At 29.1% G+C, this 27,723-nt stretch overlaps 2 protein-coding genes across 2 annotated transcripts in view; one reads left to right on the top strand and one right to left on the bottom strand.

The window, feature by feature from the left end:
- The window catches only part of LOC113386380 (arrestin domain-containing protein 17-like), a 188,680-nt gene that overhangs the window by 108,654 nt on the left and 52,303 nt on the right, over positions 1–27,723 (top strand). The window lies entirely within an intron of this gene.
- LOC113385336 (dnaJ homolog subfamily C member 7-like) lies at positions 22,070–27,458 on the bottom strand. The gene is made up of 5 exons (XM_026623177.1): positions 27,429–27,458; positions 27,115–27,365; positions 25,657–25,849; positions 23,475–24,149; positions 22,070–22,398 (listed from the first exon to the last, which is right to left on the bottom strand). Exons 1-5 carry the CDS (start codon positions 27,452–27,454, stop codon positions 22,218–22,220), a joined length of 1,326 nt encoding a protein of 441 aa, XP_026478962.1. The 5' UTR covers positions 27,455–27,458; the 3' UTR covers positions 22,070–22,217.

Here is a 27,723-nt window from a genome sequence, read left to right on the forward strand (position 1 = left end):
TTTTTTTTTTTATTTTTTTTATTGGCCTCGCTTACTCAGAGCATATAGCAACTAACAATACTTTGCAATATAGAAATGTAGGCTATTTTTTATGCATATTCTATACTTGCTTATATACAAATAAATCCTTCATTCTCTTTTTTTTTAAATCTCATCTTCTTCATTGCAAATCTAACCTTTTTTAAAGTTAAGTTATGTAATCGTCCAAAAATCGAAATGAAAATTTTTGCATATCTGTACCTAGAATTAATGGGTATTCAAAACTCGAGGAATTTCAAAATTTTCAAAACAAATATCGCTTTCAAAAAAATGCGTATCTTTACCTAAATTAATGGATATCCTAAACTCAACTAAAAAAAAAACAAGTATGATCTTTCAAAATAATTTGCATATCTTCACCTAAAATGAATGGGTATCTATAACTCAGGAAATTTCAAAATTTTCCAAAAAAACAAGTATGACCTTTCAAAATAAATTTGCATATCTTTACCTATAGCGAATGGGTATCTAAAACTCAGTAATTTCAAAATTTTCAGAAAAAAAACAACATCAGCTTTCATAATAATTTGCATATTTTTACCTAGAATGAATGGTAATCCGAAGTCAAGAAATTTCAAAATTTTTCAAAATATATCAAAAAAAAGTATTAAAAAAATCTAATTTTTTAAAAAATTTCATGATTTTTAAAAAGGCAGTTTTTCATTTTTTTCAATATTCAAATTTTTCAAATTTTCTTAAAAATTGAAAAATTTAATTCTTCTATTTTAAGAACTCGTGCTGTTTTATAAATAAATGATTTATAAACAAAAGTGATTATGGTAATATTATCCAGAAAATTAGTGGAGTGCATGGCATAAGGGCAAATTGCTGGAACTTTTCGTATTGTCATCAAGAATCTTGGTAACTACCCAAAAAAATTTTACACAAAATTTGTACACATTATAAAATCTTTATAATAAATTTGGTAAACATATGTCCAATAAACAGTTTTGACCGCCAAATGACATTTTTTAACTTACATTTAAGAGGCTATAACCCTTAGACCTGCCTTCCCAAAAATTTAATCAATTTTTATCTTATGAATACAAGTAAAATTTTTATAAATTATTAAAATCGGACGCTCCGTTCTCTTAAAACTGAGTTACATTTTTGTGCACTTTTATTGGAAATTATTTTTACATTGATCATGGAATTACCATTTATAAATTTATAATGAGAAATCATTGACAAAGTATAAATAGATTGCAAACACGACCGATTCACCATTACTTTAATTTTAGTTGTTTCCATACACCATAACGCACGTAAATTTACCCCCAGGTTCAATTCTGGTTAATATTTATATGAATATATAATATAGAAAAGATAAACATGATTAATTTGAATTGAAATTAGTATATTTATATATTTTATATTTTCTACTAAATCACCAATATGTTCTCATAAAAATATATAACAAAAAAATATTAAGTACGTGTAGTATCAGTATCAGTTATTTATATTGAATTACTCAAAAAGTAATGAGGCACACACCCTCTGTAAGTGCGGAAAACACTAAAACGGGTCAGCACATTATTCCGAGATTACTTCTCTTCTAGGAATCATATTTGATATGCATTTTAGACTACATATTACAATTATTTAATAAAAATTTATCATTTTTCTATCTCTGTCCCTTAAAATTTTTCACCTCCACTAAATGCCCTACAAGTAACGAAAGGTGCCCGCGCTTCGGCGCTAGCGAGTGTTGAGTTTTGAGCTGCTGGTTCTTTGATACTTACTAAAAGTAGCCCGTCTAACTTCTCTTGAAGCATAAATTCAATAAAATTGTAAATTTCATTAGTAGCTTCTCGTAACGAGATTACGTACGTAAATGCGAATTATGAACATTTTCAACTAGCTGCCGTCGTCGTTCTTTGGGCGACGCGACGACGTCGGGCAAAACTTCGATGTAAGAAGTTTGCCAGCGAGGATTTTGTTTAATTTTGCCAACTAACACTTGTTATACATGTTTCCAATGAGTCATTCGAAGAATGACATAAATGATGATAGTGAGGAATTGTAACAGAAGATTTACATTATTGTATCAGAATAATTTTAAATTTGGGACGTATTCTAATGTTGCAGGAAGAAGTCTCAATGAGCGTAAGATTTATTTATTATTTAATTCCAAACTCTAGATACGATTTCAAAGGATACAAATGTTTATTTGAAAACATTTATGTGTAAATTTACAATGTGAAAAAATAGCCTTAGCAGTCTTTGCCATAATCAAATTAGCACGACTCCCCAAACTGATCATTCAAAAGGTAAAATTTCTTTGTTTTTTATACGTTTATTTTGTCTTTTTTATTTTCAAATGCACAATATAACATTAATCTTTACCAAATCTTTTCCAGTGGTTGTTGACATTAAAATTTTATTTCATTTGATATCTAGAACTGTATGCTTTATGTGCTTGTTCAACTGATATGATGCAAAGCGCATGTTTTTGACAGTTTTGCTATCTATCGGATAAGAAATCTTAAGAAATTTTCCAACTTCATTCTTTCTCGGCTTTATTCCTTGAATATTTTTTGTTTCTTGTCGTTGCTACTTTAGTTGTGTTCCTTTATTCATAAAACTACCAGAGCAGATGTAATAAAACAGGGGTAACCAAGATCATAACCAGAATATTATTACATTCTTACTTAGTTCTTGTTAGATTCTAAGTTGATTATAACTAAAATCTAAAATATTACAAAGTAATAAAATAACATCAAAATCTTCTAATTCCACGTGGATTACAAATAATTTACTAATATGGGAAACTTAGGATTTATTTTTTCAATATTACTATCTATATCACTATTACATAAATTTTTAATTCTATATCGCAGAGAAGAAACTAGTGGGGTGCAGGGCATCGTGCCTTAAGGCAAATTGCTTGGAACTTCCCGTACTGTAATTAAAAATCTTGGTACGAAACCCAAAAAAATTTACACAAAATGTGTACATGTTATTAAAATCGGCTTGACCGATCAATGTGCAAAAATATAATCTGTGTTAGCAAATCTTACTGATCAACAATACTTTTTTCAATTTATAGTTCAAAAAATTATTCCTAAAATTTATACTTCCTAATAATTATACAACTGTGTCCATGACCTACTTCAAAATTGTTTAACTCGTATGAGTTACCCTTATTTTTCCGAAATCCTAAAAAGCAATTTATAGCAAACTAAGGAAAAAAGTTTTGATACGAAATTTTATTATATTCAGATCTGTCTTTCCCACAAAATCCATGCTTGAGCGATTTATGCGTCGTTATGATGTCGAATTTAAATTGATTCTAAAGACGAGGTCTCAACGGGAAAATTGTCAAAATGAATTATGAAGGAAAAAGTTTGGGAAACGACGGTAAATGAAATTTAATTGGCAGATGTAAAATTTCGGTAAAAAATACTTATAACTGTGTTCAAGTGAAATATAAATTTGTGATAAAAAAAAAATGATAAAAAAATTAACATTTACCTGAAGACTATATTTAAGAAAAAAGCGTCAATGTCAAAAATATCGAACTCATTGACCTGTTCGATTATATTTTTTATGTATTTTACTTCTAGTAAAATGTACGGTCGACCGTCTATAAAACCATCATATGGGAAGTGAAATGAATACATTACCAGTGTAATTTAGCATATCAAAAGATATGACTCTACCATTCCTATTTTGGCTTCTGGGTATCAGATCCGTTTATATCTTTTTGCAACGTTTTTACTTTGATGTAAGCCTAGGGACGTACATGAGCTTTTCCAGGCAACAGACGAACTGACATACATACATATATAAAAAACAGCTTCCTAATATATAATTTATTACCATTCTATTTATTATCTACTAAGAATTTACATTAATGTATACAATAAAAGTGTGTTTTTTCAACATTGTCTATTTCGATCTCTTAATTAAAATTTGCTAATATATTACTGTCAAGTCGCAAAGCCAAAACACATTACAAAGTTCTAGGCGTTAAAATGTTGCAAATATTCACTTAAAATTCCTTCGCCGGCGTCTTCGAAATGCATCTTAATAAAGTGAAACTTAAATATTCATGCATATAATGGTGCACGTTATAAGTCGTCTAGGATATGCTTCCTAAGAAGATATATTGTCATATTGTTCAAGAGGTGAAACTTAATTTTACGTTACTTTGCACACTTAGTCATACGAAACTGACGTTTAAGAAGGGTATCATAGTTGTAATGCATCATCTAAGGTTATTCTAAATATTATCTACTCATTCAGTAATCTAACTTAATTGGATAAGAATAGATCAGGATGTGACAATTGATTTAATAGGTGTCCAGTTTGGTATGTTTTTTATTTGAACACAATACCTGTTAAGAACTAGTGGTGACATGACATTGTACTTTGAGGCAAATTGCTGGAACTTTCTGTACAGTAATTACACATTATCGAAATAAAAATAGTTAATAATCATCAATGAAAATTTATCAAAGAGTACAACAAATGTAAAATATTTTCAAATCAATTTTATATACTGTGATTTTCATCTTCATGTTTCTTAGATCTAATATAATTGTTCATATTTGAGCGACGACCTTTATCTATCAACAATTGTAAAATATTTTCAAATAAGTTTTATAAATACTGTGAATTTTATCGTCATATTCTATAGAACTAATATTAAGTGTTCATATTTGAGCAACGACCTTTATCTATCAACAATTGTAAAATATTTTCAAATAAGTTTTATAAATACTGTGAATTTTATCGTCAATTCTATAGAACTAATATAAGTGTTCATATTTGAGCGACGACCTTTATCTATCAACAAATGTAAAATATTTTCAAATAAGTTTTATAAATACTGTGAATTGCATCGTCATATTTTATAGATCTAATATAAGTGTTCATATTTGAGCGACGGCCTTTATTTATCAACAAATGTAAAATATTTTCAAATAAGTTTTATAAATACTGTGAATTTTATCATCATATTCTATAGATCTAATATAAGTGTTCATATTTGAGCGACGACATTTATCTATCAACAAATGTAAAATATTTTCAAATAAGTTTTATAAATACTGTGAATTTCATGCTCGTATTTTATAGATCTAATATAAGCGACGACCTTTATCTATGTTTTCTTGCAAGAAACACAATAAAAAATATCGTCAACATAAACTGTTTTTTTTGAATCACTCTAATCGGATGCGCTGTTTTCTCAACAACTGCTATAGTTAGCACTTTTTGCTTCGTATCTCCAAAACCACTGGACCTGCCTTCGTAAAAACGAATTCAATTAATTACTCAATCAAAACTTTTGAATCATTCAAATTTGTTTCAAATACTGCCATTCTTGGCCCTTTTTGCCTCATATCTTCAAAACGGCGAGACCTGCGTTTGCCAAAAACTATTAGCACGTCTCCCTATCAATACAAATTGAATGAATTATTCAAATCAGTTAATCACACATTCATCAATTTTTTTAGAGTATAACAAAATGTTCAAAAAGCCTTGAAATGTAAAAATATACAAAATTTTTCATTTTTGATTGTCCAATTTAATTTCAACAGTTTTTAGGTAACCACTAATATACAACTGTTACTAGATCAGAAACTTTTTTCAAGGTATTCAAAATTTAGTTGAACAAATGATTGCTCAGATTGTGATTTGCTATATATTGGATGTGCTGTTTTTTTCGTAATTAAATGTTGAAAAAAATACGATAATTGTCGATTTAAATAAAATGAAATGTGTTAAACGTTTTAAATTAGTTTGCAAATATCTTAAAAAATAATTGCAAATATCTTTAAAATGTTTAAAAGCGATCAATTGGTAGTTATATTGATTGTTTTCTATTGAAAGCGAAAATTCTACTTTTTCACCAAAAAGCTGAAATTCAATTCTTATTGATTAAGTTAATTATGTATACGTTTCGGCAAGATCATGAAATTTGCCTCAAGGCAAATTGCGACTTACAACGGCTTTTCTAATATTTTAATTACAAAATTTTCCTATAATCATTTTCCCGATGGGAGTTATTTTACCCAATATGGAGTGTACCTCTAATATTCGTAGCAGAATTGAATGTTTACTCTCATGAACGCACTTGAATCTGTATTAGCATGTAAACTTTTTGTAAACGTATATAAAATATCCGCCCCTATTATTATATGAAATTACCATAATATTTCGTGGTGGATTTTTCTTTTGATATCGCTACTTATTTCCGCATCAGGGATCAGGCGAGGCTCCGGAGGGACTTCCAGCAACTTTGTCTTAGGAACATTCACTTTTCTTTCGGGGTTTATCTGTCTTTTTTTTGATTTTAATATGTCAATATTCTCGGGAATTTACTGAATTCAGGGAAAAGTGTATGGAAAAGTATTGTATTATTTGTATAATAATCTTTCTTAGAAATTTGATGCAAACGATTTTATTCTTATGTTAGCTATTTAATAATGTATGTAATATTTAACTTCCCGTGAGGTTACAGTAATCGCAAAAAATCAAAAATAAAAAGTTTTGCGTTTCTTTACGTTAAGTTTCTGAACATTTTGACATGCCTCAGGAAAAATTGATGTATGTGTGTGTATGAATGTGTGGATACAATTTTTTGTCCATATTTTCGGGCGCAAAGATCAACCGATTTGAATGGTTCAAAAAACATTCGATTCCTATTGATAGGGAGATGTGCTGATTGGTTTTTGTCAAAGACAGGTCCAACCGTTCCGGAGATACGAAGCTAAGAATGCAGAAAATAGAAATCGAGTTTCTGAGAGAATGGAGCGTTCGATTTGAATGATTTACAAAACATTTTATTTGTATTGACGAAATGAAGAAATGATTGAATATTTGGAAAGGCAGGTCCAGCGGTTTCAAAATACAAAAGAAAATGTAATAAAAATGTGATTTGGCGGTCTAAAATGACCATTAGACATCATATGCACATCAAATTATCATATATTTTATAAAGATTTTAAACATGAGTACTAACTTATTTTATAATATATAAACTATAAACTTATATATATATATATATATATATATATATATAAATCTATTATTATAATTTTTCTGGGTTTCGTACCAAGATTTTTAATTTTTAAAGTGCAGTTACACGGCTCAAACAAATTTATTAATTTTCAGAAAAAAAATTACACAAAATTTCCAAAAATGTATAAAGTTTTATACAAAAATATATAAAGTTTTTAAAATATAAATTTCAAATTTACAATTCATATGCTATATATATGCAATATTTCATATGCTTTATTCTAATCGTAAGAAATATATCCTCAGATGGATTCATTTGGAATCTCTTCGTGATGTAAACATTTTCAAGTGTTTTAAGCGATAAGATTGTCACTGTATATTATATGAATAAATTAAATACATAATAATTATAATCATATCTTTGAAAATATTTAAAACAATTGTTTTAATCATTGATCAATAATTGTTGACTTTTTTTGCTCGAATAGTAAATTCTGGCATGAAAAGTTCCAGAAATTTGCCTTAAGGCACTATGCTATACACCGCTAGTTTAGAAATTTGATGCAAATGATTTATTCCTAAGTTAACTATTCTTATGTAATATTTTATGAGTATTTTGCAATTATTCCTGATTTTCAGCATAAATTTCTGTTCCCATTTCACTCAAAGTGCATCACCTTTTATTATCACAGAACATGATATATGCTTTCAACTCGCTACTAACGTTATTTCTTTTAGTCCAAAGTAAACATTTCATATTATTCTACATCTAATTAATAAACATGAGCATTTTCTCTCGTTGCGAAAGATTTTATTTATATATGTAGTTTTCCATAATAAAAGTTATCGTATATCATCTTCAAAGAAAAGCGCCGTATGAAAACTCGACTCCGCTTGTATTATTTTCTTTAGAGCTCTAATGTCTCGTGGAGAATGTAGTTATTTCTGTACTTCTCCCTGAAGAAGATTTTCTTTGGTAGGATATTTTAAATGCATTATAATGGATTTTTGTTTCAGCATTCAACTTTATCTCATGACGGTACTTTTCATAATGCTCGTGTATATGAAAATGTTGATTATATCGTACAAGAAAACCGCTCCGGGTAAAGGATTGTTTTTCTGGGAGGACAGATTTTTTCTGTGATAACAGAATTTTTATAAATGATACTTATGATAGACACAAATTAATACTTATTTTTATAACAATTTCGATTGAACAACTGTTAAAAACTGACTATTATTTATTGTACAAAAAATCTTTACAAAGGATTGAGATTCTGATTAGAATTATTTTTCGCCCTTATGACTTTCCATTGTTCTACAAAATCGTTTAGCAAGATAGAGCAAGCAGCCCGTGTATGCAAATATTTCGAATATGTATGAATATTAATCGCTCTATATATATCTATGCATAAAATAATACTCGGCGCTTTCAATATTCAATGCAAAACAAAGCTCTTTGATTCCATTCCAAGAGTAAAGGAATAATCATTATTAATGTCTGATAGATGGTATCTACCATATATATAACACATATGTCATTCTAGTTTTCTGATCTTAAAGGCCTCCTTATTAAAGGCGAATTAGAGACATGGACTCGAAGAAAGTCCGACAAAAACTATCATGGCAGTTTTGAAATGTGGTACTGGAGACAAAAGTTGAAAGATTGAAAATTTGTTATTATTTTAATCAAACTTTTATTACCATTTTTTTCAATCTCCACGTAAGTATTTCCTCCACATCAAAATATTAATCACGAGCAATGTAATATTTCACACCGGCCTCGTAAAAGCCTTTGTTTGATGCTGCTCTATTTTCCGAAATACATGATATTTAATAGGACGAATGATTAATGATAACCAACATTATTCTGTCTGTAAGAATCGTTCATATTTCGTTCGTTTTAAACGTAATTTGTTTTATAATAGCTTTGCGCCCTCTGCGTGTATTCGGCCCCTTTTAAAAGAGTCTTTGTTTTACAGAATGCTTTGTTGTAAACAAAGATTTAGAGAAGAAGCTGCGAGAAAGGTTTGAAATACTTTTTTCGAGCAGTTTTATTTTTGAAAAAATTTTGATCACAACTTTGTCCAACTCAATATCAAGCAGTATGTTACCAAATTTTTACTTCAATAATTAAATTTAGATAATGTCTTTATAAATATATCCTTAACGAATGGTTATGTTATCCTTGTGTCAAAGCCGCAGAGTTGCAACTCAAAGCTGAATCTGATGACACATGCTTGATAGGTCTAGGGTAAATAATTAAAGAGCTGATATTATTTTTATACATCAAATACAATTTTTATAAAATCACATTTGAACCAAAAAAAAAATCTGATTGACTAAAAGAGCAAAATCCTTTGCTCTTCTACAAATCACTTGTCACTTGATTTTTACTAGACTTAATATAAATTCTAAACTTTGGCCATTTGCTGATCTTAAATCTATTTTCTAAGAAAAATTATATTTTTCCATGAATTCTCACGATTTTTAAACATTAAATTTGGAATCATTATGTGCATATTTTTGTTCAAATTATTTTGGCTTTTTATATATTTTTATCCTGCAATGATTTTAACCGTGCTTTTACTTGGCAATGATTTTAACCGTGCTTTTACTTGTGAAGATGCCCTCACTCCTCGAATGCCCGTAACTCCGACAGATACAGCATTTAAATTTAAAAACTTGCAATTCTCAGTTTGATGAGAATCAGCAATCACCCCCCTGTCTATTGTCTTATATATAATATGATCCCTAGGTTTAGTATAGATATAGTCTATATATTAATCTATGATACAGTTGTAACGACGACTCATGATTTGCGTTGATGTAATTGTTTGTGACAATTCCGCAAATCAATCGTCGCCGTCATTCGGCATTGGGGTGCTTTGATCGACTATTGGCTATTACCTTTACACAAATCCCAGTGGTTACCAGATAACTAGATAAAATAAACTTAGGTCAAAATTTATGTAATTTACTCACTACTTTTATTTATGTCGCTTTTATCCACTATTGGCTCGTAAAAATTTAATGAAATAAATCACATGCATCAGTAATAATTTTACCAAATTTACATACATCCTGCATTAACATGAAAATCCTTATAACGAATTTTATGTACATGTGGTTTTACAGAGTTACATCTATGTAACTGACTCGCACCAATGGCTGTTACATTCAAATATCACTAACTACTAGTTTAGTATTAGAGTATCAAATAATTTACTAATTTTATTTTAATATATAAATTAGGATGTTCCATTTAATTCCTATGTTTTGCTTTCAAATTTTCCTGTTTAGTGTATAGCAATTTATCGATAGAGTTCATCAAACCGAATATTCGAGAGAATCAACGCAAAGTACATAGACGTGCATATTGATAAACGGACTCCTGATATAATGGAATCTGATGATTGCCTTCGGAAACAGAACAGAAACGTATAACAATGTGTATAATAACCTGAACAATATTATTCTCATCCAACTAGGCCTGTAGGAACATTTATTACATTGGGTCTTACCGACAAAAAAAAATGAGCCAAAGAAAGAACTAATATTTTATAAATTTATTACTTCATCAAAGGACATGCATAAATATACTTTTGATTTCTTATCGACAACTTTACACAAAGAATAAATTCAAGAACTCGCGAATTCAAGTATCAGATGACGTACCACAAAAAAAGATTTTATAGAAAAATTCTAGTTTAGAAGATAAAAATGAGGGTGTTCAAGCTTACAAGCTGATCTGAATCAGTCCAGTTACCCACAATCAATTTGCAAGATAAATCTAAATTTCTATTCGAGAATTTTTACCCCTATGTTCACCGAATGATTTGCTGATATTTGGTTTACGTTTACAATTATATGAGAACAATGGTTCTGCATACTGACTACATGCAGACAGTTACATTCAAAATCAGGATTGATATGAAAACAAGCTGAACGCCAGGTTAGGTTTAGTAAATTATTCGAATCATTGTTCAAATCAAATGCAAAATCTAATAGTGTGATTGTCGGACAACATTCGCGGAACATGAAATTTGGCACATGTATGTTACTATTATTACTAAAATCCAGAGCAGATATGGAAAATGAACCTCTTACGGCCTCAGTTACAAATTGAAGAAAAAACAAATCCGACAGAAACAGAATTGGATAAACTCTATTTCATTTAAATAGTTTTCACTATTGGCAGCAAAAGTTTGGAACGGAAAATACATGAAAAAAAGGCGGTGGAGGGAATACTGATAATGGCAATGATAGACAAAAAAGGGCAAGGAATCATGTTTTGTAGTAGCTCTTGCACCATGGACCTGCCTTCGGGCAGACTACCATTTATTACTATTATTATTATGGATAATTATTAATAGTTCTCATGTGATTTTTATTATCGCAGTTTCTCACAATCAGTATGATGCTATAGATGCTATAGCATCTCGTTCATTTCGCTATTGTTATAACTTTATTATACATTGATGACTTTTAAAATTGCTCGCGGCGCGAACTGCAGCAACCAACTCTTTTGTTTTCTATGAACCGTGTTAATTATTCAAGAACATCACATAGCCGCGTGCAAGAGATCGGTCGACGATATTCCCAAACTATCGATATAGAGGAGAATCAAGTCCATATTATATTATTTTAGTAAAATTTTGGATAATTTATTTATTTAAACTAGTTGTGAGTAGCATTTTGCCATTTTGTTGGAAATTGCCGTACCAAAAATTAAAACTTTTAAAAGCTTTAAAATTTTTTGAGATCTTTGAAGAAATTTGATTGTTGAGAATTTAGAAGGTTTTAAAAAAAGACTTCTTGGTAAATCTGTTTTTACATTTTGATTTTTTTTAAATTTTGATTTTTAACTTTCCGTAGGATGAAATTTTTTATATGATGAATGAAATTTTTTATATATCTTTATCTTTCAAGGTTTCTGAACATTTTGGTATGCCTTAGAAAAAATAAATGTGTGTGTGTATGTATATGCGGATACAATTTTCCGTCGACGATTTCGGGAACACCGATCAACCGATTTCAATATTTCAAAAAACATTCGATTCGGATTGGTTGGGGGACGTGCTGAAGAATTTTTGGCAAGACAGGTTCGAATATACGGGACAAAAGAGTGCAAAAATGACAATTCAGTTTTTAAGAAAACAAAAGGTCCAATGTGCATGATTCAGAAAACATTTTATTTGTATTCTCGAAATAAAGAACTATTTAAATTTTTGCGAAGGCAGGTCCAGCGCTTTGGGAGATTCAATAAAAAACGTAATTAAAAGTGCCATTTGGCGATCAAAAATGGTAAAAGAGTAGTAATAAGTACAAATATTGATTCCATTTCTATGTTTTCCGTAGCTAAAAACAATCAAAATTTTGGTTTCAAAGTATTTAAAAAATGTCAATATATAAAAAAAAAATATTTTTTTAAAAAAGTCATTTTTTTCAAAATTTACGGAACAAAAAGTGCAAAAAATGGCAATTTAGTTTTGAGAGAACAAAGTGTCCAATTTTCATGATTAGGGAAACATTTTATTTGTATTGACGAAATGAAGAACTCATTGAAGTTTTGAGAAGGCAGGTCTAGCGGTTTTGGAGATCCAGTAAGGAAAGTAATAAAAAATTCTATATGGCGTTCAAAAATGCTCAGAGAGATCTTAATAATGAGTCAAATTTTGATTACATTTCTACGATATCTGTACTCAAAAACAAACAAAATTTTGGTTACAAAGTTTATAAAAAAAATTAAAATATATAAAAAATTCATTTTTTTAAATAAAGTCAATTTTGTTAAAAATTTACTAGTCAAAAAGTGTAAAAATGGCAATTCAGTTTATGAGAGAATGAAGGGTCTAACTTGCATGATTCAGGAAACATTTTATTTTTATTGACGAAATAAAGAACTATTTAAATTGACAGGCAGGTCCAGCGGTTTTGGAAAATTAGTAAGGATCAAAAATGCTCAGAGAGGTCCTAATAAAGCGTACAAATTTTGACTACATTTTTATATTTTCCGTCCTTAGATCCATAATCCATATTTTCCGTCCATCCATAAGACAGCGACGCAGCGCAAAGAATTCGAAATTTCAAATTTTGTATTAAAAAAATTCAAATTCTTTAAAATAGTCATTTTTTCCAAGTTTTCAAAAAAATGTAAAGCTCTTTTAAAAAAAATAATTTTCGGTTAAGAAAGTTCCAGCAATTTGTCTTTACGGTTTTATACTGTAGTTAGTCGAATCCGGTATTCGAATAAACATAAATATAAATATAAATAAATTCATGTTACCAACTTTGAGCTTTTATACGAGCAAGGTACTTTGGTATTGTGCTGTATCAACCGTTTCCCCTATGTATGGTATTGTGTTGTTATTTTTAAAACGAGATTTTAATATTTGCAGATTGCGTTTAATTGAATTTATCTGTTCGCGTGATAAAAAATATTCGTATGAGAGACGAATTGAGTGCGAATTTAAATAAATATAAATGTGCGGGAAACGTAGGTATTAGTCAAAATCGATATGAACGATTATTTATGTGTTAGCACCTTTTATTCATGATTTTTCATATTTCCCTGAAATGATAATATAAAATCGTGAATATAATTTTCGGTATTTTGGTGACATAAATTATCAAATTTTGATATTTTTAAATTTCTATGAGGTAAATTACAGTTTCTGAGCATTTTAATGCCATCATGTACCACTAGTTTTATAGATTCTTATATAAAATAAAATGTCCTATAAATATTCAACATCGAATTTACGTAAGTGTACGTGATATTTATAAAATACGTAAGAAAATACAATTTTCGAAGAGATCCTTCTTTATCAAATATTGATCAAAATCGCGCAATGCAATTTCACATGCACCGGAGCATCGGCTCTTGATATATGGACGTTCGGATTGGTTTTGCCATTCGCATATATCACTTGGAAGACAGACCATTGCCTAGTCACTTTAATACAAATATAAAATGTCGCAAAAAGTCAGAAAATTGATACATAATAGTATAAATTATTCAGAACGCAGTTTCTGCATCTGACTTGCACAAATGCACGTCAAGGAATTTCTGGTTACATCTATGGATGTGCTTGTTCTTGTACTTGAATTATTTATTAATGTCAATCATTATACAGATTCATATAATAATAATGAATGATAAATTATATATTTATAATAGCATTAAAAATATTTTTAATATTTGATAAAAATAATGTAATTAAGGTCATACTTCAAATATGACATGATCGGTTTGTCATTGTAATTAGCTATTAGGACTTGAACCTTCATTAGAGAGATGAAGTAATTGCAGATTAATAAATTTTATAATATTCCTTCACACAGTGGATTATGTTATACAGCGCCTAAAGAAATATTGTTTTCGCAACTTCACTCATCATGCAATTGTGTTTGAAGAACTTCATGTAATTAAAATTACCATACATTCATTGACTGCTTGTATTTTTTTTACTTTTTCGCTGGCGATACAATCTCATTCTTTGAGCAGCTGTAATATCTGTCTTGCCTATAAAAATATTTGCCATTTTTTTAACTTCAAAGATTTATAGAAACTACAAATAATATAAAAATGATTTCAATAAACTTACGTTTCGTACACGGCACAAATGTTTTACTTGTTTTATTATTTTCATTATAATTACTTACGGCGGACAGGGTAAAATATTTTGCTGATTCAGGAATTTTTTATTTAATCAAGATTTCTACTACGATGTAACCTTAAAATCTAATGACATTCGGTACGCATACAACGAAAGATCTCTATTCATTCGACACGCCGACTAATCACAATCGACCCGTATAGAAATGATTTCATCGAGAGCAAATGACAGATTTACTTTCTAAAGAAGTTTTAATTCAAAAATTCAAAAACTGTGCAAAAGATTTAATTCGAAAATCATGCTGATTAGTTTTTGGCACAAATCAATCAGATGTTTTTTTCTTTATTACTGATTGTTAAAAACTTTGGGGAAATTTTAATGAAACTTAGAGTTCCTGGACTTAATGTACATACTGAAATATTACAGGCCTAGGACAAGCAGTTTAATTATGAAAAATATTAGTCGATCATCCATACACTAATTATAATGTAGAAAAATTTAGAGATTTTTAAAAGTAAAGGAGCCAATTCTCGGATAAAGTAGAATGTCATGGTAATGCTATGTTATGTCTCTTTTTCTATGAGTTGGTAGTACCAAACTGTAAAAAAGCTACACATTTGCTATAAGATCAGGCGTTTTATACATAAAACCTAACTTCACACATGTGTTATCAGTGAGACATCAGAAAGTTTTACTTATGATAAAATTGTTCTTTGATATTTGCGCATTTTGTAGGGTTAGTTTCATATGTAAAACGCAGTGATTGCACAGCATATACATAGCTTTTTGACAATTTGTTACTACCAACTCATACGAACATAGATCCGTAATATGTCAGTATCATAACACTATTAGTTTATTCAAGAATTGACATGACAACCAAAATCAGATGAACATTTGAAACGTTCTCATTATTGTTTGGTTAGAAATTTTCTCATTCCTAATGGTTCAGGTTTATTGATGAAAAAAAAACTTTTTAGGGCGATACATCGATTGTCTTAAATGTGATTTTAGTTCAAGCGTGCGCGTTTTTCTTCGTCATTAATAAAACATTTCGCATTAGACCTTGGCGTTTTCAGATATACGAGTATAGATAATTAGATTCGAAATTAATTATTCAATGAGTCTGTCTCTATTCTTGTAAGTATTCTGGCGTGTAATTGTGATTTATTTTTGAAAGTTAATTCCAGGATAGTGCATCTTTATTAATTCATTATTGAGGTGTCTCAATTGTAATGAACTATGTCTTATAATGGATAAGTTAGATTGGGAATAAGTGAAAGTAAATTGGAGAGCTTTTTGAAATATTTTTATTTCAGAAAACTCAGTAAATAGTAAAATTCCTCATCATAGATTGTTTCCAATTCTTTATTTTCGATATTTGTTCATATCCCTCTGAGTTCTGAGTTTTTTTCCATTTCCAGATCGCTCACATTCGAGTGCCCTCACTTTGTTTAGTCAGTTATTCTGTTTATATTTTAATTTTTTGTTCCGAGTTGTGAAAACGTTCATTCCGTTTTACAATTGAAATGAGAGGAGATTTATTATCAATATCAAACGCAAATATTTGAACGGTAAATCAAGGAATTATACGAGATATTTTTTAATTGTATCATAAAAATGTTGCACAAAAATATTTTTATTCGATATTACGTACGAAATAAATAGTGAAATGAAGATTTAGTGTAGTCATTCAATGGATATTTTTTTAGTATTATTTGTTTGTTGAAAAATATCTAGTTTGGCGGAGTAATATAATACATATTTGGTTAAACAGTCCATTAATCACGTCGAATTTTTAGGCATTTTTTGAGATATTTAAAATTAAAATGAGATATTTCTCATAAAATTATTACCAGATTCTTAACAGATTTTTATTGGATTCTATTACCTTTGAATCTATTTACTTTTTTTCAAATGTAGGATTAAGACTTAATAAAAATATCCATGTGTGTTTGTAAAAAATATAAGATACAATATTTTTCCTGAGCAACAATTTACTTGTTTGTTGAAAAATATCTAGTTTGGCGTGATATAATATATATTTGGTTAAGGTGGCGTCCATTAATCATGTGATCGATTTTTTAGGTATTTTTTGGCTCTCCACTTCCTTGGTGATTTGTCGTGATATTAAAAATAACCCACTCCCATCCCCTACCAAACATCACGTGTATTTTTAGTCAAGTAAAATTTTTCGAACAAATGTTTCGAATTTATGAGACAATCGTATTTTTTTTTGAGATCTTAGGTAAAGGGATCACGTGATATTTAACTAGACCCCTCTCTTCCCCACGACCTCAATCTGGACAACTTTTCGCGAGAATACTTGATCGAAAGATCAAAAATTAGGCCCACACAAACACACACACATATTTTTACTAAAATTATTTTTTGATATTTGAGAATATTTGTATCGGAAGCAATTAAAACTATGTTTGATATAAGTTACATGTTATATTCATTCTTATTTAAAAAAAAATACTTGAGTTGTATTTGTAGAATCAATTATTATGATGATGAGTACTTTTTATAATCCGCAAACTGAAGTATTGGATAGGTAACATTTTGCAAATTTCTAAACTATTAGTTAACCCAGCCAGATTTTTTATATCTTTTTGATTATAAATATATATGTGGCCTAAACTATTTACGAGCCTAATGTCCTCTGCACAAGGGTAACATCTGTTTAGCTCATTACTACGATTTTCGCTGGTAGACTGAGCTAACGTACGCTTCCTGGTTGTCATTATGGAGCAGGTCTTTTGATACGATACACAGGAACATTCATTCATATACGAACTCACATTTAGAGACCCACACTTATATATTACATAGATGATGAAATCATACAACAAATCATTTCTGATACTTGATTGAGTACCATCTAAACCATCAAGCAGATGCAATGTAAATTTTTGATGAAATCTAACTCATTTACATCTTGTTCTCATCAATATAAAAATATTTTAGAAAAATGTAGTGCAATATAATAAAATAGGTCAAATTTCTGACTAGGCACACAACGATCTAGCATTTTTGTATCTACCATATGTTACGAACGATTTTTTATTCTCGTCATTTATTTGAGCGTCGTTTTCTTTGGCGACATCTTAGAGATGAATATTTTCCATCATTCGTCGTGATATTTAAATTACGACCTTGCTCCACGCATCATGCGACATTCGAGTCAAGTATAAGTAGGCATATGTTGCTCAGGGAAAATGTATTGTGTCTTATATTGCTTACGAACACACATGGATATTATTATTAAGTTTTAATCCTATATTTAAAAAAAGTAAATAGATTCGAAGATAATAGAATCCAACAAGAATCTGGTAAGAATCTGGTAATAATCTTATGAGAATCTTGTCAGATTTAAGGTAGAATATGATTGGAGTCTTGTTAAAAATTCACGTGAGGCTTTTAGTGATTTGAAAAAAAAATGACAAAAAATCACATGAGCCTTATTGGCTTTTCATAAGATTTTTGTCTGATTTTCCACAAGACTCTTATAAGATCCATATTAGAATTCTACAAAACTCTCATTGAATTCTTATTGTATTTTCATCAGTTTTTTTATCATGATCATATAAGGCTCTCATCAGATCCTGTTTAGATTCTTGTTGGAATCCCATGGACTCCTATTAGATTCTGGTTTAGGTTAGGTTTTGAGTTAGGATTCTGATCAAATTTTTCTTGGAATACAAAAAGACATTTGTTGGATTTCGATAGCTCTATCAAACTATTATAAAAGATTCTTATAGTGCACTTATTAGCTAAGGTTCTTATATATTCGTAGTGAGAAATACGACTATTTTATTCGATTTTTATTGTTAGATTCTGACTGGATACTTACTGGTTGTTATTATATTTTAATTTGATTATAGCTGAAATCTAAAAAATAATACTAAATATAATATTTATAAATCATAATAAAATAATACTAAAATCTGCAAATTCGAAATAGATTTCAAATAAATTGGTACTCGTTTTCAAATTGATTCTAACTCAATTCCAACTTGATTGCAACTTGCCTCTAACTTCATTACAACTTTTTTGAAACTAAAATATTACTTACATCTTTTCTAAATTTTGCTTAATTATTGCTTATATTCTTGTCGAAATCTTACATGACCTTACTTAGTCTTACTTAACAATTACTTACCTTGCTTAAATATGATTTAGTGCTAATCCGAGTAGTTATATGGTTTTATCAAAATTTGAAATACTTTTCTATAATTAATATAATCATAGGTAATATAATTTTGATTGAAAGATCACAATCGCATTGGTTATTTTTTAGTAAAATAGAAAAGTTTGTTTTAGAAATAAATAGGAAATTTTGTGTAAATAGCTAGGTCTCAATTTCGGTCAATTATCACCCATATCGGTCAATTATCACACATAATTTGCCTCAAGGCAAAATGCCACTTACACCTAGTTGATTACATTCGATACACTGGTAATGACCAATTTATTACAGTCATATTTTTAACTTTCAAATCCGTTTTTAATCAAATCGGCGTCGAACGAAAAACGTTTTTGCCCCCGTATCCGACATTCGTAAATAGTGAGCTCATAATAAATAACATTAGATTGCATTACGTTTAAATTGAATCTGAACAAAAAGCGACATTTTCAATTTAGAACGCGGAATCATTTTAATATTTTATGGTGATTGCATGTAACCGCACCAGCAAATCGACCGAATCGAAGGGCTGGGGTTAGGAAACAAATACGAAATTTGTAAGAAACGTGTGGATATTCATCTACAGATTTTGAAAAACAATTTAAAAATTATTATCATTACTTTTCCTAGTAATTTATTTATTAAATTATATATAAAATAGATTTATTTAAAGCTCGTACGGTGAGTTATAGTGTTATAGTAATCCTTCAAGAATCTAAAATGAAAATTTTTGCATATATTTTACGTTTTGAAAGTTTCTGCACAATTTGGCACCATAGAAAAAATGGATGTATGTGTGGATCCAATTTTTCGTCGTCGTTTTCGGGCGCACGGATCAACCGATTTGAATGGTTCAAAAAATATTCGAGTCCTATTCGAAAGAAAAATAGAAATCGAGTTTTTGAGAGAACGGAGCATCCGATTTGAATAATCTAAAAAAACATTCAATTTGTAATGATTGGGAGAAGAGATTATTAGATTTTGGCAAAGGCTGGTCTAGCCGTTTCAGAGATACGGAGCTAGATATGCAAAAAATGGCAGGTTTTGATAGAACTAAGCATCCAATTTAAATGATTCAAAAAACTTTCTGCTAGTGGAAAAAATATTTTTTTATTTCATATTTTTTTAATTTTCAAAAAAAAAAATTTAACTAAATTTTATCTTTCAAAAATTTAATCATGATACGGGAAATTTCAGTAGCTTGCCTTAGGACGCGATGCCATACACCATTAGTTAAATTTTTCCTTTATAATGCATATTTTACTTCACAAAAAAGCTTGCGTCAATATCAGATAACAAAAGAATACATCTTTCTTCGATTTCTATCATAAATCTGCACTGGCGACTTAAATCTCATTATTTACACAGAAAAAAATCCTACAAAGAAATCAAGTTAATTTTCTTTCGTAAGAATTCAATTTGTTGAATGGCAACCAGACCACGAATATTATTTCATTTTATTCTTTATCTCGTTGAAGCATCTTTCAGATAGAAAGACATTGGTTTGCATAATCGATTTTCATCATTATTAAAATTTATACATTCATCCCGATTGCATATTCTTAAATGATAAACTCGCGGGATAAAAATTTGGAATGGTAACGATCGCGAGAAAAAACCAAGGTAAGGTCTCTTCTACTGCATTTAAAATAATATTAGAACAAATTATAAAGAATGTATATCATACACTCCTAGCTTTTAAAAAGTATTTCTTAAACATATTTTGATGTGAATAAAAATAAATTTGCTATTATTTGAATACCATTTTTAACTTCGATTTGCTAATTTTGTTTTCTCGGCGATTCACGTCATTCTGAATCGAATGAGACCAAATGTGTCTATATATATATATATATATATATATATATATATATATATATATATATATTGCAATAGTGCACATTTTAATACTTTGGTGCAATGATGTTTCATTAATAAAGTATACCAAATTGTAAATGTTCTCAGATTAGTTCAATAAATTATTATTTTTATTCTTAGCCTATTACAAATTATTTACTCAGTATATTTATTGTAATTGACAGTATATTCCACTGAATGAAAGCTAGGATGTTAGCCAGGACGTGCAACTCGAAAAATTCACTTATGAATAATAAACACATTAAACTTAAAATAAATAATATATTTAATATCAACACATTTAATAATTTCAATATCATTTCTAAATTTCAAATTTTACCTTATTAATTATATATTAATTAAAAACAAAGATTAAGAACAGTGATACTTTTTGTTTTAGTATTTGAAATAAACTAGCTTATACATACATCAAATTTAGTTTTTATCATACAATTGGTATTTTATTTTCATCATAGACATAGACTACTAAGAATTCGTAAGTGTAACATACATTTTGAAGTGTTGTAATTTGACAGTAACACAATGAAAATGTTATTGTAGTATTGTATTGTAAAATTGTATTGTAGTATTGTGATGTAGTTTAGTTAATTGTAGTGTTTATAATATTGTGTATATGCAAAATTAATAAGTTTTGTTGAAAATGTTTTTATTTACAAAAACCATGTAAGTTCGAAAACGGGGATCGGTCTATATATTTAGATAAATATATATATATATATATATATATATATATATATATATATATATATATATATATATACATCTGTGTGTGTACAATGAATCCTGTTTTTGCAGTTTTTAGGACCGTATAAAAGAAATAGATAAAAGACAAAAAAGCAAAATATTATTCGAAAATTTTATAAATTTACACATGTAACAAAGTATATACTGAAGCACACCTCAAATTATCAGATATTTCATAGAGTTTTTAAATAGTAAAAATTTTGTTTACATTTTTATGGGATCCGTACCAATGTTTATCCGTTGGACTGCTACGCAGCTAACGCAAAGCGGTTGCTTTGAAAAAAAGTTGAAAAATTCCAAAACATTTAAAAATATAAAATATAATTTTTTGAAGTCTTTTTTCAAAATTTCTCAATAATATAATTTTTTAAAGCTTAAAAAAATCAAATATTTTTCAAAAAATTTAATTTTTGATACGGATGTTCCAGGAACTTGCCTTAAGGCACGATGCCATGCACCACTAGTAAATCACTTGAATCGCGAATAAAACTCCGCATACTACTGTGACGTGACGTAACTAAGATGCGTATACCACCTAAAGCTAAGGGGCCAGTTCTACGATAACAGAGGACCCATAACATAGCGTTGCGCTATGGCAACGCTATGTTATGAGCTCTGTTGATCCATAAATCGCACAAAATTAAAGTCGAATGAAAATTGACGGCACAAAAACAGGTTTCACTGCATACAGATGCATATGTATAAATTTAGAAGGAGGGATTTCTTGGGCATCCACCAGCATTTTCAAAGTTTCCTCCGGTTAAGAAGAAGTCTGCTTACTTTTTGTGGTCGCTTATCTCATCGAAGTCTTGGTTCTGGTCGTAACGGTATCGCTTTTGGGGGTCTGATAATGTGTCGTACGCCTCGCCGACCTCTTTGAATTTCTTCTCTTGTTCTTTGCGTATGGCATTCGACGCGTGCGCGTAGCGATCAGGATGGTACACTTTGGCTAGTCTCCTAAAAGAACATGGCAAGTGTTAATCGAAATTTGAGACATTTCAGATTTGGATTTTTTTTAAATTTTTTTTTTTATTTATTATTACATATTTTTTACGATAATTTTGCAGCGATTTTCACCATTTTTCATTTCCCGAACGAGAAGTTTGTTTTCGCCTAAAAATCCGATTGGCTAATATTATTTTCTCGAAGTTTCGAGCCATTCTGAATCGAATGAGGCCAAACTTGAAAAAAGTATGTGTGTGTTTGCGTATTTTGAAAATTCAAGAATCGTTCGAAAGATATTGGTTGGGAATCGACCTGATTTGTTTTTGGTAAAGATCGGCCGGGACGTTTTCTTATAATAAAGTGTCAAACAATTTTTTTGACAATTTTTATGATTTTTTTTTATTATAGATATCATGGCGTTATAGATCATACTAAAATATTGCGGCTTTAGGACAAGCAGTTTAATTTTAAAACTTTATCAAAGTTTGAAAAAAGATTACAGTATTAAAATTCGTGTCAAAAGTCGCCTATGTGATGTGATAAGTTAATCAAGTCAATCAGAAATAACTTTGGAATTAGCGAAAAAGTAAATAACAGTAACAGTCTAAATAACTTCTCTCGTTTTGTGAAAAACGTTACTATTCATTTAAATCATTAAATAAAATCTAAAACTACGTACATACTACAGAATTTGGTTTGAATTATATAAATTAATAAAAATTTAGAAAAATAGGCTACAATTTTAGGACGCACCAGAACGTGCTTTTGCAATATGACTGAGATAATTAAGGATATTCTGAATGTGTTTGAGAGATATCAATTGGAAATCGCATGATTTTGACTTGATTGAAAGCGAAAAGATTTTTTTCAAAATAAGCAGTTGAAAATTTGATCTAAATATCCAAATTTCAATTTCAGTTGATCAAATCAATTATTACACCTATCGGGAAGTTCATGCAACTTACCTTAAGGCAAAATGCTACTTTCAACTAGTTGAGAAATAAAATTTGATTTTATATTCAGTGCCTAATAATTTCAAAACAGTTCTACGTAGATTTTCAATAACAATAAAATTTCTAATTTACTACCTGTAAGCGGTTTTAATCTCATCATTCGTCGCATTTTTCGGAATTCCCAGTGTTTTATAATAGTTTTGCGGTTTGCTTTTTTCCAAAGCAACTTTAGCTTCATTTAGCAAACGTTCGATCTCTGTTGTTTGATTCATTTTGTATGCTTTTTCATAATCCATGACCGCATCTTTCCAAAAGCCCAACTCACCGTAACATTTGGCCTTCCTTAACAGTGCTTTTAGGTAATTTTCATCAAATTCGAGAGCACACATACATTCTACTATGGCTTGTACTAATTTATTTTGTTTTGATAACACTGTGGCTTTATTAAAGTGCAATATCGAATTGAAGGCTTTGTTTTGGGGATCGACATCTAATGCTTTTGTGTACAAAGTGTGAGCTTCTTGTAATTTACCAGCATTGAAGGCGTCGTTTCCGGCCTTTTTCTTTTGTATTAATAAACGAGTCTTTTTGTAAATATTCATAGCTTGAACGTGGTCGGGTGCTAGTTTTAAGACGCGTTGAAAATGTTTAAGAGCTTCATCAATATTTGCTTGATAATACAAGCATATTCCATGAACGTAGTTGGCATCGATGTTGGATTTGTCAAACATAAGAATGTCGCTTGAGATTTTTTGCGATTCTTGGTAACAGCCCAGTGAAGCGAGACATTCAGCTTTTCGGACTTTATATCTGAAAATTGTAGTGCATTTGAGTAAAATTTTATGAGCAATATTATAGTCGACGTCCACAATTAATTAAAAAACATTTTTATAACAGAAAAAAGATCAAATGAAATGTTCTTATGCGGAATTCGCCAGCAGTGACTAGCATGCCCGCAAAAATGGCGTCACAGCATCAACGCATTTTGAGAATTTTATAATGGTCACATATGTTTTTGGTAAAAACTAAAGAGGTTTTAAACTTTCTCTCACATGTTTGGTCATTTAGTGCCATAAAAAAATCTGTTTATTTTCAATACTAATACTGTTTTCGGAAATATAGAATATGAGAAAAACAAAAAATTGACTTTTTAACTACCCGAAGAAGTTTGTGTTTTCATCAAGAAAATCGATTCGCTAATTTCATGTTTACTCGACGTTTCAAGCCATTCTGAATCGAATGAGACAAAATTTAGAAAAAGTATGCGTGTGTGTGAACAGATTTTTTGCCGTAAATAGACGTATTCTCAAAAAACGGCTGGACCGATTTCAAAAATTTAAAAGCCATTTGATGTATCTCAATGAGGACTGACAATGAGGATGTTGACAGTTTTGTGCGATGATCTGCCGAGCCGTTTCTGTGTAATTTGAAAAAAAGTGTTGAACTTTTCGTTTCAATTTTCAAAAACTCTTCGAAAAATATTAGTTGGAAATGATACTGAATAGTTTTAGGTGAAAAACTAACGAGCCGTTTTCTTGTAATTAACTGTTGAAAAAAAATTAAGCCGATTTTTATGAATTTTTTTTGGCGATATATACCATGGTCTTATAGAACTTACTGAAATATTACGACAAGTAGTTTAATTTAAAAAATTCATCAATAAAAAATTTGAGAAAATGAGTAGTTTTTTTGACGTTTGTTAAAATTAAACTTGGACGATTTACTTGGTATAACGATAGAGTCTTCGTTCGTTTTTAAATATGTGTAATAAATCCACCCGGAATACTTTCAATCACTCATAAATTATTTTATTTTTTATTGATTCATGTTAAGTTCATGTAACTTGCCTCAAGGCAAAATACCGATACCAACTAGTTTAGATATTTAAATAAAGCAAAAACACAAATGTTGAAAAGAAATTGTATGAATATAAATGGAGTATATATATATATATACAAATATATATGTATATATATATATATATATATATACATATAATATACAAACTAATTCATATATAATTTTGCTTAAAACTAATCAGTACATCTGGGCAAAAAATTGTATCCACACTAAACACACACTCCCATTTTTTCTAAAGTATGCCAAAATGTTCAGATATCTTTATAACGTAAAGATATGCAAAAATTTTCGACTATTACAATAACTTACTCTACGGGAAGTTAAAAAATTAGACAAATGTTCTTAAATTATGCTAATTAACTGAGTAAACTATTGTAATTTATATTGATATTTATCAAATATAATTTTGCATTAACAATATCAAGCTTTTCGTGTTATTTCTGATAAAATTACTTACCTATCACATGTGGGGATGTCATTGAGAGCTTTATCAATACAATTCAGAGCACTTTTGAAGTCTTTTTTTCGGAAATACTCTTCATATTTCTTCTCTTGTTGTCGCAACGCAGTCAAAACATTTACCTCCTCATTTGAGGTGGGGTCAATTTTTTTCACCTTTTCAATAGCTTTGTCGAATACAGTAAAATCGCCTGCAAAAGAAAAAGCATATGCTATCATTCATTGCAAAATTATAATAACATTATTTCTTGATGCATTTTAACACAATGCGTACAATGCATTCTCGATATTTCGCAAGCTCAGATAAAATAAAAAAAAAATTATGTGTGTGCAATTATGTGTGAACACACCTCATCTCTAATTACTCGTTTATAGTCTTTAATCATACTCTCTAGAATATTTGTCTCTCGATGTCACTATTTGTCTCTCACAAATATATTCGTTATTTCTTTGTTATTTTATCTATATGTCATATATATATATATATATATATATATATATATATATATATATATATATTAGATGGTAGTATTGGATTGGTAAATATTTTGTAGAGCTTCAAACAAAAAATCCATAGGTTTTATAAAATAAAAAACAGTGTCGACGTTTCATCTTCAAGACATTTATTTGTCAATATGATCTTGATTAGATTTAAACAAACAATATACTTAAGGAAAATAGAAATTTGTGGATTTTTATAAAATAAATAAAATTGTAAATGAGACGAAATTATATAAAAAATGACAAAATAATCTAAATAAAAATAAATGAGTGAATTAAATAACTAAATATTAAATTATTAAAAAGTTTTTTAGAAATGGTAGGAAAAAACAGAATTAATTACCTGCATGATTGATTATACACTAACAATTTGTCACTTAAAATCTTTTCTTCAATAAAAAGTGTGTTAACTTGTTTTTATTAACTTCTATTGAGGCAAAGAATAATTTTCGTAATTTGAAGTTATTAGTTATAATGTTTCTTTCGAGTTTGCCATAAGAAAAATAAAGTATTACTACCTCGATATTATCAGGTTACGATTTGGTGACCAACGAATTATTATACGGAAGAATGTCAAAAAAAATCACTCGGGTTAAAATCTCTGTGTATATGTGTTTGTGTTGTTTTTATTTACTAATCCAAGACATAAACTTAATAACGTATTAATTTCTGGTAAATATCGTTTGTTCTTCTCAAATGATAGTGACAAAATATAAACCCATAAATTTATCTATTCTTGTTTATCATGTTGATTATTTCTAGATGTCGGCAAGGCCAAATTTAAGCAACTTGCCTTAATGCATATTCCACTTCAGTTTAGTTATTTGCACCGTGATCTGAATTATACAAATAAAATAAATTAATTTTGATATTCTATAAGAAATATATGAAATATAAATATAAAAATGTTTGAATGAAACCCCCGGCCGGCTGCAGCAATTGTCAATCCACTCACCTAACAATATGCTGCATTTTGCAATGCGAAGATATGCTTTAGCAAAATTTGGATCGAGCACAACTGCTTTTTTTGCATCTTCCATAGCATTTTTATATTGAAAAAGCATCATATAACAGGCGGCTCTGTTTCCATAGTAAGATGAAGAATCTGGATATAGGACGATGGCTTTTGAATATTGTTGTAGGGCTCCATGATAATTTTTCTCTTTGTATAGATCATTTCCAATTTCTTTTTTGGCTTCTGCCAGGCTGAAAGAAAAAAAAAATTTATATGTTATTAAACTATTATTATAATAATAAATAATTTCTTACTAAAAATCATCTATGTATGATGTCATTGTCACGTTTGACCACAATTCACATGTAATAAGAAAAGTATACCTACACTATATCTACAGAAAACTGATAACAAATATTTTTTTCGAGATAAAAGAATAATCTATTGATAATTATATTGGCAATCTGCCTAATGCAAAGTAGTTAAGTCATTCTGATAAAAAATGTCCTTATCACTTGCTATATCACTTAATCTTTCAACCAGGTTTTCCGAAACTTTACTTCCTCTCTAAGGCCCAAGTGCTTATTAACTTCCCGAAGGAGAATTTTG

Source organism: Ctenocephalides felis, unplaced genomic scaffold (assembly GCF_003426905.1).
Source record: "Ctenocephalides felis isolate EL2017-DRISC unplaced genomic scaffold, ASM342690v1 CF-g0.4_SCAFFOLD_03571, whole genome shotgun sequence".
Lineage (NCBI taxonomy): Eukaryota > Metazoa > Arthropoda > Insecta > Siphonaptera > Pulicidae > Ctenocephalides > Ctenocephalides felis.

Excerpts from the sequence above, each read along its gene's own strand:
- LOC113385336 (XM_026623177.1), bottom strand. The coding sequence starts at position 27,454 with ATGACATCATACATAGATGATTTTTA. Across the intron at positions 27,366-27,428 it reads TCATACATAGATGATTTTTA|CCTGGCAGAAGCCAAAAAAG; the intron begins GTAAGAAATTAT and ends TTTTTCTTTCAG. Across the intron at positions 24,150-25,656 it reads GACATCCCCACATGTGATAG|ATATAAAGTCCGAAAAGCTG; the intron begins GTAAGTAATTTT and ends TACAATTTTCAG.